The sequence below is a fragment of the Scyliorhinus canicula genome, chromosome 5 (assembly GCF_902713615.1).
Source record: "Scyliorhinus canicula chromosome 5, sScyCan1.1, whole genome shotgun sequence".
Classification (NCBI taxonomy): Eukaryota; Metazoa; Chordata; class Chondrichthyes; order Carcharhiniformes; family Scyliorhinidae; genus Scyliorhinus; species Scyliorhinus canicula.
Window position 1 is genome coordinate 208,511,251 of NC_052150.1, and position 12,991 is coordinate 208,524,241.

The window sequence follows — 12,991 nt, forward strand, 5'->3', positions numbered from 1 at the left end:
TTGCAGGCCTCACCTGGGCCAAGCTTAAGCCTTTTTTTAAAAAAAAAATTTTTATTGGAATTTTTTTACAGAAAATATAAAATATAACAACAAACAATGAAATGCAACAAAATAACCCATAACACCTGTAACCCATAACCCCCAAACCGTATCAACGCATGTATCACATCCCCCCCCCCCCCCAACCCCCAACAAGAGAACATAAAAATAAATTTAAATTAAATAAACAAACATAGTCATCGTACCCCCTCTTTCCCTCCCCCTTCCCCCCCTCCCCCCCGGGTTGCTGCTGCTACCTTCCCAATACCCTATCGTTGAGCCAGAAAGTTGAGGAAAGGTTGCCACCGCCTAAAGAACCCTTGTACCGATCCTCTCAGGGCGAATTTGACCTTCTCTAGCTTAATAAACCCCGCCATGTCATTGATCCAGGTCTCCACGCTTGGGGGCCTCGCATCCTTCCATTGTAGCAAAATCCTTCACCGGGCTACTAGGGACGCAAGGACAAGCACACCGGCCTCTTTCGCCTCCTGCACTCCCGGCTCCACCCCAAACCCAAAAATCGCGAATCCCCAGCCTGGCTTGACCCTGGATCCCACCACCCTTGACACCGTCCTCGCCACCCCCTTCCAGAACTCCTCCAGTGCCGGGCATGCCCAGAACATATGGGCATGGTTCGCTGGACTCCCCGAGCACCTAACACACCTGTCTTCACCCCCAAAGAACCTACTCATCCTCGTCCCAGTCATGTGGGCCCGGTGCAGCACCTTGAATTGGATGAGGCTAAGCCGCGCACACGAGGAGGAAGAATTAACCCTCTCCAGAGCATCAGCCCATGTCCCGTCCTCGATCTGTTCCCCCAGTTCCCCCTCCCACTTAGATTTCAGCTCCTCTACTGACGCCTCCTCCACCTCCTGCATAGCCTTGTAGATATCAGACATCTTCCCCTCTCCGACCCAGACCCCCGAAAGCACCCTGTCACTCACCCCCCTCGCGGGAAGCGAAGGGAATCCTTCCACCTGCCGTCTAGCAAATGCCTTTACCTGCAGGTACCCGAACATGTTTCCCGGGGGGAGCCCAAATTTCTCCTCCAACTCCCCCAGGCTCGCAAACCTCCCATCAATAAACAGGTCCCTCAGCTGTCTGATGCCCACTCTGTACCAACCCTGAAATCCCCCATCAATGTTCACCGGGACAAACCTATTGTTCCCCCTTAACGGAGCCTCCATCGAGCCCCCCACTTCTCCCCTATGTCGCCTCCACTGCCCCCAAATCTTGAGGGTAGCCGCCACCACCGGACTCCTGGTATACCTCGTAGGAGGGAGCGGCCACGGCGCCGTTACCAGGGCCCCCAGGCTTGTATCTCCACAGGATGCCCTCTCCATCCGTTTCCATGCTGCCTCCTCCCCCTCCATCACCCACTTGCGCACCATCGACACATTGGCCGCCCAGTAGTACCCCGAGAGATTGGGTAGCGCCAGCCCCCCCCATCTCTACCCCGCTCCAAGAAGACCCTCTTCACCCTCGGGGTCCCATGCGCCCAGACAAAGCTCATGATGCTGCTGGTCACCCTTCTAAAAAAGGCCCTAGGGATAAAGATGGGCAAACACTGGAAGAGGAACAGGAACCTCGGGAGAACCGTCATTTTGACGGACTGCACTCTACCCGCCAACGATAGCGGCACCATGTCCCACCTTTTAAATTCCTCCTCCATCTGCTCCACCAGCCTGGTAAAATTAAGCTTATGGAGAGTCCCCCAACTCCTGGCCACCTGCACCCCCAGGTATCTGAAACTCTTCACTGCCCTCTTAAACGGGAGCCTCCCAATTCCCTCCTCCTGATCTCCCGGGTGTACTACAAATACCTCGCTCTTGCCTAAATTTAACTTATAGCCCGAGAAGCCCCCAAATTCCGCTAACAGCTCCATTACCCCTGGCATTCCCCCTTTTGGGTCCGCCACATACAACAGCATGTCGTCCGCATACAGCGATACCCGATGTTCCTCCCCACCCTGCACCAGACCCCTCCATCTCCCTGACTCCCTCAACGCCATAGCCAGAGGTTCAATCGCCAGTGCAAAGAGCAAGGGGGACAGGGGGCACACCTGCCTGGTCCCACGGTAGAGCCTAAAGTACTCCGATCTCCTTCCATTTGTGACTACACTCGCTATCGGAGCCGCGTAGAGCAGCCTCACCCATTTGATGAATCCCTCCCCAAATCCGAACCGCTCCAACACCTCCCACAGGTACCCCCACTCAACTCTATCAAACGCTTTCTCTGCGTCCAGCGCCACCACTATCTCCGCCTCCCCCTCCACTGCCGGCATCATGATAACATTTAGCAGTCTCCGCACATTCGTGTTGAGCTGCCGTCCCTTGACAAATCCTGTCTGATCTTCGTGTATCACCCCTGGCACACAATCCTCTATCCTGGTGGCCAGGATCTTCGCCAGCAACTTGCCGTCAACATTGAGGAGCGAGATAGGCCTGTATGATCCACACTGCAAGGGGTCCTTATCCCGCTTTAGGATCAGAGAGATCAGTGCCCGCGACATCGTCGGGGGCAAAGCCCCCACCTGCCATGCCTCATTGAAGGCTCGCACCAACAGGGGGCCCACCAGATCCGCATACTTTTTATAAAATTCCACCGGGAACTCGTCCGCCCCGGGGCCTTACCAGACTGCATTTGTCCAACCCCCCTGACTAGCTCCTCCAACTCTATCGGCGCCCCCAGCCCCTCTACCAGCTCCTCTTGAACCCTTGGGAAACATAGCCTGTTCATGAAGCTCCCCATCCCCCCTCTCCCCATCGGAGGTTCCAACTGTACAGTTCCTCGTAGAAGTCCCTAAAGACCCCATTTACTTCTGTCCCCTTCTGCACTACATTCTCACCCCCATCCGTCACTCCACCAATTTCCCTAGCCGCATCTCGCCTACGGAGCTGATGCGCCAACATCCTGCTCGCCTTCTCCCCATACTCATATACCGCGCCCTGCGCCCTCCTCCACTGTGTCTCCGCCTTTCTGGTGGTCAACAAGTCAAATTTGGCCTGCAAACTACGCCGTTCCCCCAGCAACCCCTCCTCCGGTGCCTCCGCGTATCTCCTGTCCACATCCAGGAGCTTCCCCACCAGTCTCTCCCTCTCCTTCCTCTCCCTCCTTTCTCTATGGGCCCGGATGGAGATCAGCTCCCCCCGGGTCACTGCTTTCAGAGCCTCCCAGACCATCCCCATCCGGACCTCCCCCGTGTCATTGGTATCAAGATACCCCTCTATGCTTCTCCGGACCCTCCTACACACCTCCTCATCAGCCAGCATCCCCACATCCAGGCGCCAGAACGGGCGCTGGTCCCGCGCCTCCCCCATCTCCAGATCAGCCCAGTGCGGAGCATGGTCCGAAATCGCTATAGCCGAATACTCTGCATCCTGCACCGTCGGGATCAATCCCCTGCTCAGGATGAAAAAATCTATTCGGGAATAAACCCTATGGACATGAGAGAAAAAGGAATACTTCCGCGCTCTCGGTCTCCCAAACCTCCAGGGATCCACCCCTCCCATCTGGTCCATGTATCCCTCAGTACTTTGGCCGCCGCCGGTCTCCTACCCGTCCTTGAACTGGACCGGTCCAGTGGGGGATCCGGCACCGTGTTAAAGTCTCCCCCCATGATCAGGCCCCCCGCCTCCAGGTCCGGAATGCGGCCCAACAAGCGCCTCATAAAGCCAGCATCATCCCAATTCGGGGCATATACATTAACCAGCACCACCTTCTCTCCCTGCAGCCTACCCTTCACCACAATATATCTGCCCTCCTTGTCCGACACCACCTCAGCCGCCTCGAACGCCACCCTCTTCCCCACCAGAATCGCCAACCCCGGTTCTTCGCGTCCAATCCTGAGTGAAAAACTTGCCCCACCCACCCCTTCCTCAGACGAACCTGGTCCGCCACCTTCAAGTGGGTCCCCTGGAGCATAGCCACGTCCGCCTTCAACCCCTTCAGATGAGAAAATACCCTAGTTCTCTTAACCGGCCCATTCAGCCCCCTCACGTTCCAGGTAATCAGCCGGATCAGAGGGCAACCCGCCCCTCTCCCCCGCCGGCTAGCCATAGCTTATCGACTGCTCGCCCCAGGCCAGCTCGCCCCGCCTGACCCGTTCCCCATGGCGATAACGCCTCTCCTCTAACCCCCCGGCCCACACCAGCTCCTTCCTGGCCATTCCAGCAGTAACCCGGTACCCCCCCCCCCCCCCCCCCACCCTCCCAGGCTAGGACCCCTCCTAGCCGCGACGCACCCTCCATGGTACTTCCGTGAGTCAGATGACTTCTGCTGACCCCGGCAGCTCGCACCAAAACCCATCCCCTCCCGGCATGGGGTCATCCCCCTCTTGCCACACCTCCTTGGCACCGCTTCAGCGCGGGAAAGAAAACCAGTAGAGGCCACACCCCCACCACCAGCTCCGCCCCCCCTGCCCAGTGACGCGGGAAACCAGAGGAAAGCCCACGCTTTCACACTGCCACACCCCACCCTTCTGACGCAGCTCCCCAAAATCCAGTTTCACCCCAATCCCTAGTCCCGTACAGAAGAGAACATATTAAATACAAACCCCCAACATTCCCCACATACTCCACACCCATACCCAACAAACAGACCCACCCGGAAACAGAGCAAAAAGAAAACCAGCATAAAAAACACACATGTCAAAGTTGAAGAACAGCAACAGCGAAAACAGCAACGGCCATAGTGTGTCCCCAGACCCTAGTTCGAGTCCAGCTTCTCCGCCTGTACAAAGGCCCACACCTCCTCCGGGGACTCGAAGTAGTGGTGCCGGTCCTTGTATGTCACCCACAGGCGCGCAGGCTGCAGCATTCCAAATCTGACCTGCTTGGCATGCAGCACCACCTTCGTTCGGTTGAACCCGGCCCGCCGCTTTGCCACTTCCGCACTCCAGTCCTGGTAGATTCTCACTACCGAATTCCCCCACTTGCTGCTCCTCTCTTTCTTGGCCCAGCGCAGCACACACTCCCGGTCACTAAATCGATGGAACCGCACCAGCACCGCCCCCGGGGGGCTCATTTGCCTTAGGCCTCCTGGCCAGCACTCTGTGGGCTCCCTCAAGCTCCAGGGGCAAATGGAAGGACCCCGCCCCCATCAACGAGCTCAACATCGTGGTCACATACGCCGGGAGATCCGACCCCTCTAGCCCCTCCGCCAGGCCCAGGATCCTCAAATTCTTTCGCCTCGTGCGAACGTCCAGCTCCTCCAAGCGGTCTTGCCACTTTTTGTGAAGTGCCTCGTGCAACTCCACTTTCCCCACGAGGACCACGGCTTCCTCCTCCCTCTCAGCGGCCTGCCGCTGCAACTCCCGAATGGACACCTCCTGGGCCGCCTGGGTCCCAGGCAGCATGTTGGTAGTCGCATTCAAGGAGTCCAGCAGCTCAGCTTTCAGCTCCGCAAAACAGCGCAGAAGAGAGGCTTGCTGCTCTTGCGCCCACTTCCATCAGTCCTCGGGTGTTCCGCCGGCCGCCATTTTGTCCTTCTTCCCCCGCTTTTCTTGGGGAGCTGCTGCAGCTTTTTCCTTTGTCCCACTCCGGGTGAGCACCATAAATTATGGGGAATGCTCCTCTAGACACCTTCCCCCACCGGGATTCGTCGAAACAGCGCCGTTTGGGGCCCTCAAATTCGGCCCAAAAGTCCTTAAGTAGCGGGAGCTGCCGAACGTGCGGCTTAGCTCCGCATAGCCGCAACCGGAAGTCGGCCAGGCTTAAGCCTTAATGCCCCGACAATATGCCTGTTACATAGAATTGCCTGAACTGGAAGGCTTGAATAGGAAGGTACCTGTTGCGTCGCCTCCACAGGTAGTCTCTATAAGGCAAGAGGCGAGACGGATACAGACAGTTTGCAAAGAGATATTGATAGGTTAAGCAAGTGGGCAAAATGTTGGCAAACGGAATGTGAGAGAATTGTGAGGTTGTTCATTTAGGAACAGAGAGCAAAAGAACAGAGTTGTTTAAATGGAGAACAGCAGAAAGCTGCAACACAAATGGACTTGGGGGTACTTATGCATGAAACACAGAAAGCTAGCACACAGTTGCAACGGGTAATCAGGAAGGTTATTGGAATGTTGGCCCTTATTTCAAGAGGGTTGGAGTATAAGTCGGCAAGTCTTGCTGCAACTGTAGTACCACATCTGGAGTACTAGGAGCAGTTTTGGTCTCCTTATTTAAGGAAAGATTGGGATTCTCTGTTCCTGCCGGCAGGGTACTCCTGCCTGTAGGTTCCCAGCAGCAAGGAGTGGCTTCAATAAGCAATCCTATTGACAAGCTGCGGGAGTAGCGAATCCCGCCGCCAGAGAATGGCGCTCCGCCGAGAAACACACAGCTGGGGTACCGGAGAGTCCAGCCCATTATTTCACTGGAGACGATTCAGAGAAAGTTCCTGAGGGTGATCCCCGGTATGGAGGAATGATCTGATGAGCAAAGGTAACAGGTTGTGCCTCTACTCATTGGGATTTAGAAGAATGTGAGGTAATCTCATTGAAACATAAAGGATTCTTCAGGAGCTTGACAGGGTAAATGCTGAGAGGATGTTTCCCCTCGTTGGAGAGTCGAGGACCAAAGGGCATATTCTCAGAATAAAGGGGTGTCAATGTTCGACTGAGATAAGGAGGAATATCTTCCCTGAGGGTTATGAGACTGTGGAACTCTATTCCACAGAGAGCTGTGGGTCCAGAGTTCTTGTGAATATTTAAGGCTGAGATCACAGATTCTTGATCAGTAAGGGAAACAAGGGTTACGGGGAAAGGACAGGAAAGGGGGCATAAGGATTGCCAGATCAGCCATGATCTTTATTAAATGGCGGAATAGGCCGGAGGGGCCGAAAAGCCTACTTCTGTTCTATTTCTTATGGTCATAGCACACAGCAGCAAGTTTTGGGCTGGCTGCCTGACTCGCAGTAACCTCAGGGAGGGCGGGTGGGATGGCGAGGGTGGGGTGGGGAGTGGAGGACACTGCCAGGTGTGGTGTAGAGCAAGAAGAAAATCCTTCCTCCTCCTGGATCCACATCAAAATTAAAAGAAAAACACAAATATTATTTCAAACGTTCGGATGAAATATAACATTACCTCTCCAAACACACCAATTCTGCTCTGGTCAATGTACTCTTCCTTAAAGAGGCTCCTGAAATGGAAGAGGACAACAGATAGCATTCAGAAGTGTACAGGCACGGTTTTATTTTCTCAAATGTTATTGTGAACAGAAAATGACTTTTAGTGGTGTATGATGTCAATCATGCACTGTTTTGAAATGGTGAAGGGCTTTAAATAACAGTGGCACAAGGAAGCCCAACAGTAAGACAATGGAAGAAACTTAATGGGTTCAATACAAAAGTTTTTAAAATTCAATGGAGAAAATAATGGGACCTAATTTAGAGATATTTTCAACTTCAGGATATCGAAAGAAATAGTTGAGGAAATCCCCGATAGTCATAATCTAGAGCTGGTTTAGCTCAGTGGGCTAGACAGCTTGTTTGTGGTGGCCAGCAGTGTGGGTTGAATTCCCGTACCAGCTTACCCGAGCAGCCGCGGAGTGTGACAACTAGGGGCTTTTCACAGTAACTTCATACTTGTGACAATAAAAGGTTATTATTATTAATCTTCCAAAGCTCACTTTAGGAGTTGTGTCCTTGGATTTAAACAATTCTATGACAGAATCAGAAAATAGTTTTCGTGCAGAAGGAGGCCATTTGGCCTGTCATGTCTGTGTAGGCTTTCTCAAGGTGCAATTTACCTTGTGTCACTCCCTTGCCTTCTCCCTGTAGCCTGTACGTTCTTCCTCTTTAGAAAATAATCGAATTCCTTCGATTGAATCTGCTTTCACAACACTTTTCAGGCTGCACGCTCCAGATCCTAAACACTCACCTTGTGAAAAAGTTATTGCTCATGTCGTCATTGCTTCTTTTGCTAATGACCTTAAACCTGTGTCCTCTGGTTCTCGATACTTTCACCAAATGAGAAAAGTTTGTCCCGACCTACTCTGCCTAAACCCAGCATGATCCATCAAATCTCCTCTAGCACGGTGGTACAGTGGCTACCACTGTTGCATCACAGCGCCAGGGACCCGGGTTCAATTCCAACCTTGAGTGATGGTGTGGAGTTTACACGTGTCTGTGTGGGTCTCCTCCGGGTGCTCTGGTTTCCTTCCACAGTCCAAAGATGTACAGTTTAGATGGCCGTGCTAAATTGCCGCTTAGTGTCCAAAGATGTGCACTTAGGTGGGGTTAGTGGTTATTGGGATAGGGCAGGGGCTGGGTGCTCTTTCAGACGGACGGTGCAGACTGGATGGGCCAAATTGCCTCCTTCTGCACTGTAGGGATTCTCTGGCTCCTTCTCCTTTCCAAGGAAATAGCCAGCTTCTTCAGTCTGAAGTAAACAAAGTCCCACATTCCTGGAACCATTCTCATGATTCTTTTTCTCTCTCATGACATTAATGACTGAAATGGAAGTTGTTGTGGTGAAAGAGGTACGCAATTGATTTTGCACCTAATGTATGAAATAACCACGTAAGGATAACTGACATCTTGACCATATCCTTAAATGTGACCTACATTCCATCCAAAACAGAGGGATGGCAGGTACCTACTCTTAAGTAAAGCTCCAGGTCAGATGAGATTCCAGGAGGTTTACATATCTGTGGGGTGCCTGGCTAGCCAGCACTCCCAGGAGATAATAACAAAATCAATGAGGAACAGAATGACATCGGACTACTTTAGACTGCACTGTGGATCAAGACAGGACTGCCCTCTCTCCCCACTGCTGTTCGTGCTGGCCATAGAGCCGCTGGCAATTGCACTGAGAGCTTCTAAGAGCTGGAAAGGGCTGGTCCAGGGGGGAGTGGAACATAGAGTCTCGCTATACGCAGACGATCTGCTGTTATACGTATCGGACCCAATGGGGGGGGGGGGATGGACGGTATTATGGCGACCCTGAGGGAATTTGGCCGGTTCTCCGGATACAAACTGAACATGGCTAAGAGTGAGTTGTTTGTAATTCAGGCGATGGGGCAGGAGAGTAGGCTGAAGGGGTTGCCGTTCAGGCTAGTGGGGGAGAGTTTCCGATATTTGGGATTCAGGTGGCACGGGACCAGTCTAGCCGACTGGTGGAACGAGTGAGGGAGGAGGTCCAGAGGTGGGATGCGCCCCCGCTGTCATTGGCGGGGAGGGTGCACACTGTTAAGGTGATGATTCTCCTGCTGTTCTTGTTTGTTTTTCAGTGTCCCTCCATCTTTATCCCGCGGTCCTTCTTTAAGAGGCTGAATAAAATTATTCTGGGATTTGTGTGGGCAGGGAAGTCCCCGCGGGTGAAGAGGGTGATGCTTGAAAGGAACAGAGGAGAAGGGGGGCTGGCGTTGCCGAACTTCAGCAACTATTACTGGGCGGCCAACATAGCGATGATAAGGAAATGGATGGTGGGTGTGGGGTCGGTATGGGAGCGGATGGAGGCTGCTTCGTGCAGGAGCACTAGTTTAGCAGCCCTGGTCACAGCGCTTCTGCCGCTTCCGCCGGCACGGTACTCCACCAGCCCGATAGTGGTGGCAGCTCTTCGGATCTGGGGCCAGTGGAGGAGGCATGCAGGGGAGGTAAGAGCATCGGTGGGGACCCCAATCTGCGGCAACCACCGATTTGCCCTGGGGAACATGGACGGGGGGTACCGTCTGTGGAGGAGGACGGGGATTGTGAGGATGAGGGATCTGTTCTTGGAAGGGAGCTTTCCGAGCGTGAGGACGCTGGAGGAGAAGTTTGGGCTGGCGAGAGGGAATGACTTTAGATACTTACAGGTGAGGAATTTTGGACACAGGCTGGTGTCGTCCTTCACACGTCTCCCGCCGAAGGGGAGGCAGGACAGGGTAGTTTCTAGTGGAGAGGTGGGAGAGGGTAGAGTCTTGGACATCTACAAGGAACTAATGGGAGCGGAGGATACGCAGAACGAGGACCTGAAGCTTACTGTACAATGTCACTTTTTATATATGCCTAAAATACCTCAATAAAATTGTTTGTTAAAAAAAAATCAATGAGCTTCCAATGAGCCAAATGAGAGGAACAACCCAACTGGACCTTTTCTACAAATTGTTATTTATTCAAAAACGGGTCAGAGGTGGGCCGATGACGTTTAATATCAAATGACACTTACTTTAAGGCATCTGTTTGATCCTTTACTTCCACTGTCCCCAGGTTTTTCTTTATTTCATACAGAAGTTTAGTGCCTTGGAAACCACTACCACGACCATCAAACTTTACCACAATGGTGTTGAATGAACTGACAAGTACAGTTGTCCAATCGACTTGGAATTGTTCTGTGACGATCTGACTCCCAGGACTATCACCACTGCAAGAGAAAAACAGATTAATTCATCAGGTGAGGGGATTATTTTCACGCAATGAGTTGTTAGAATCCAGACAATACCATTTGAAAGAATGAATAGGTATTGAAAATAAATTTAACCTTAAGTTTTTTAAGTCAATTACTCAGTGAGGAAACATTAGAGAAAAATAACATGGGAGAGGGACTATTTTCTTAAAATTAATTTCTTCATGGGATGTGGCTGTCACTGGCTAGGCCACTATTTGTTGTGTGCCCTAATTACACTTGGGAAGATGGTGGTGAGCTGTCTTCTTGAACCACTGCAGTCGACCTGGTGTAGGTATAACCACAGTGCTGTTAGGGAGGGAGTTCCAGGGTTTTGACCCAGTGACAGTGAAGGAACTGCGATATATTTCCAATTCAGAAAGAATATTCCCGATGGTGGAGGAAAGAACAAAGAAAAATACAGCACAGGAACAGGCCCTTCAGCTCTCCCAAGTTTGTACCGGTCATGATACCAACCTTGGCCAAAACCCTCTGCACTTCCTTGTGCTGCATCCCAAATACCCATCCTATTCACGTATTTGTCAAGCTGACTTTTGAAAGAATTGAATCCAGAACTAGGGTCATAGTTTGAGGATAAGGGGTATACCTTTTAGGACTGATGTGAGGAGACATTTCTTCATCCAGAGAGTGGTGAATCTGTGGAATTCACTAGCACAGAAAGTAGTTGAGGCCAACACGTTGTGTAATTTCAAGAAGGAATGAGATATAGCTCTTGGGGCTCAAGGGATCAAGGAATATGGGGGAAAGCGGAATCTACCCTTCTAGATGGTAGAGGTCATGTATTTGGAAGGTATTAGTTGAGGAGTCTTGGCGATTCCTGCAATGCATCTTATAGATGGTTATGTATACACTGCTGTCACTGGATGGAGTGAAAGATGAAGGTGGTAGATGGGGAGCCAATCAAGAAAGCTGTTTTGTCCGATGGCATACAAGGTTTGCAAAGTCAGGAGGTGAGTTACTGGCCCTAGAATCCCCAGATTCTGACCTGCTCTTGAAGCTTTCATATTTATATGGCTAGTCCCGTTCAGGTTCTGTTATTGCTAACCCCAGGATGTCAATAGTGGACAATTCAGTGGTGGTAATGCCTTTTATTGGCAAGTGGAGATGGTTAGATTCTCTCTATTGGAGATGATCATTGTCTGTCACTTGTGAGATGCGAATGTCACTTGCCACTTTGCGCCCAAGCCGGGATATTGCCTAGGTCTTGCTGCATTTGGACAGGACCTCACTCTGAGGAACTCCTGCAGTGATGTGCTGGAACTGAAATGATTGATCTCAAACAACTACACCCATCTTCCTTTGTGCCAGGTATGACTCCAACTAGCAGAGAGTTTCCCCCCTGATTCCCATTGATTCCAGTTTTGCTACGGCTTCTTGATGCCACACTCGGTCACGTGTTGCCTCGATATCAAGGGCAGTCACTCTCACTTCACCTCTGGAGTTCAGCTCTTTTGTCCATGTTTGGACCAAGGCTGTAATGAGATCAGGAGTGAAAGTGGTCCTCATGGAACATGAACTGTGTGCCAGTGAGCAGGTTATTGCGAACCAAGTGTTCCTCGTAGCACTGTCGATGCCACTTATCATCACTTTACTGATATTCAAGAGTAGACTGGTGAAGTGGTAATTGCCAGATTGGATTTGTGGACAGGAGATACCTGGGCGATTTTCCACATTGCTGGGTAGATGCCAGTGTTGTAGCTGCACTGGAACAGCTTGGCTAGGGGCACAGCATGTTCTGGAGAACAAGCCTTCAGTACTATTACTGGAAATTGTCAGAGCCCATAGACTTTTCAGTGCTTTCAGTTGCTTCTTGACATCGCATGGACTGTATGGAATTGGCTGAGGACTGATGTCTGTGATGCTGGGGTCCTCTGGAGGATGATGAGTTGGATCATCCACTCAGCACTTCTGGCAGAATACGGTTGCAAATGCTTCAGCCGCCTTTTGCACAGTTATGCTGGCCTCCTCTTATCATTGAGAATGGGGCTAGTTTTGGAGCATTGCTCTCCTGTTTAATTGTTGTTTAATTGTCCACCACCATTCACGGCTGGATGTAGCAGGACTGCAGAGCTGAGATCTCATCTGTTTGCTGTGCAATCACTTATCTTTGTCTATTACTTGCTGCTTATGCTGTTTGGCCCACGATTGGTCCTGTGTTGTAGCTTCACCAGATTGACGCCTCATTTTTAGGTGTACCATTCTGCACTCCTCATTGAACTGAGGTTGACCCCCTGCCTTGGTGATAATGGTAGATTGGGGATATGCCGGGCCATGAGGTTACAGATTCTGGTTGAGTACAATTCTGCTGCTGCTGATGGACCACAGCGTTTCTTGGTTGCCTAGTCTTGAGTTGCTAGATCTGTTCAAAGTCTATCCCATTTAGCACAGTGGTAGTGCCATAAAAAACAATGGAGGATATCCTGAATGTGAAGAAGAGACTCTGTCTCCACAAGGACTGTATGGTGGTCACTCCTAAAGATAAAGTCATGGACAGATGCATCTGCAGCGAGCAGGTTAGTCAAGATGAAGTCAAGTATTTTCTACCCTCTTGTTGCTTCCTTCATCACCTGTTGCAGACAT

At 51.4% G+C, this 12,991-nt stretch overlaps 1 protein-coding gene across 6 annotated transcripts in view; it reads right to left on the reverse strand.

Annotated features, from left to right (window-relative positions):
* dpp6a (dipeptidyl-peptidase 6a) overlaps nucleotides 1-12,991 on the reverse strand; it is a 1,618,183-nt gene that overhangs the window by 23,787 nt on the left and 1,581,405 nt on the right. For all 6 annotated transcript variants that reach the window (XM_038798406.1, XM_038798408.1, XM_038798409.1 and 3 more), the window contains exons 20-21: nucleotides 10,175-10,369; nucleotides 7,112-7,166 (exon numbers count right to left, since the gene is read on the reverse strand). In XM_038798406.1, coding sequence (XP_038654334.1) covers nucleotides 7,112-7,166; nucleotides 10,175-10,369 — 250 coding nt within the window. The remainder of the gene's footprint in view (nucleotides 1-7,111; nucleotides 7,167-10,174; nucleotides 10,370-12,991) is intronic.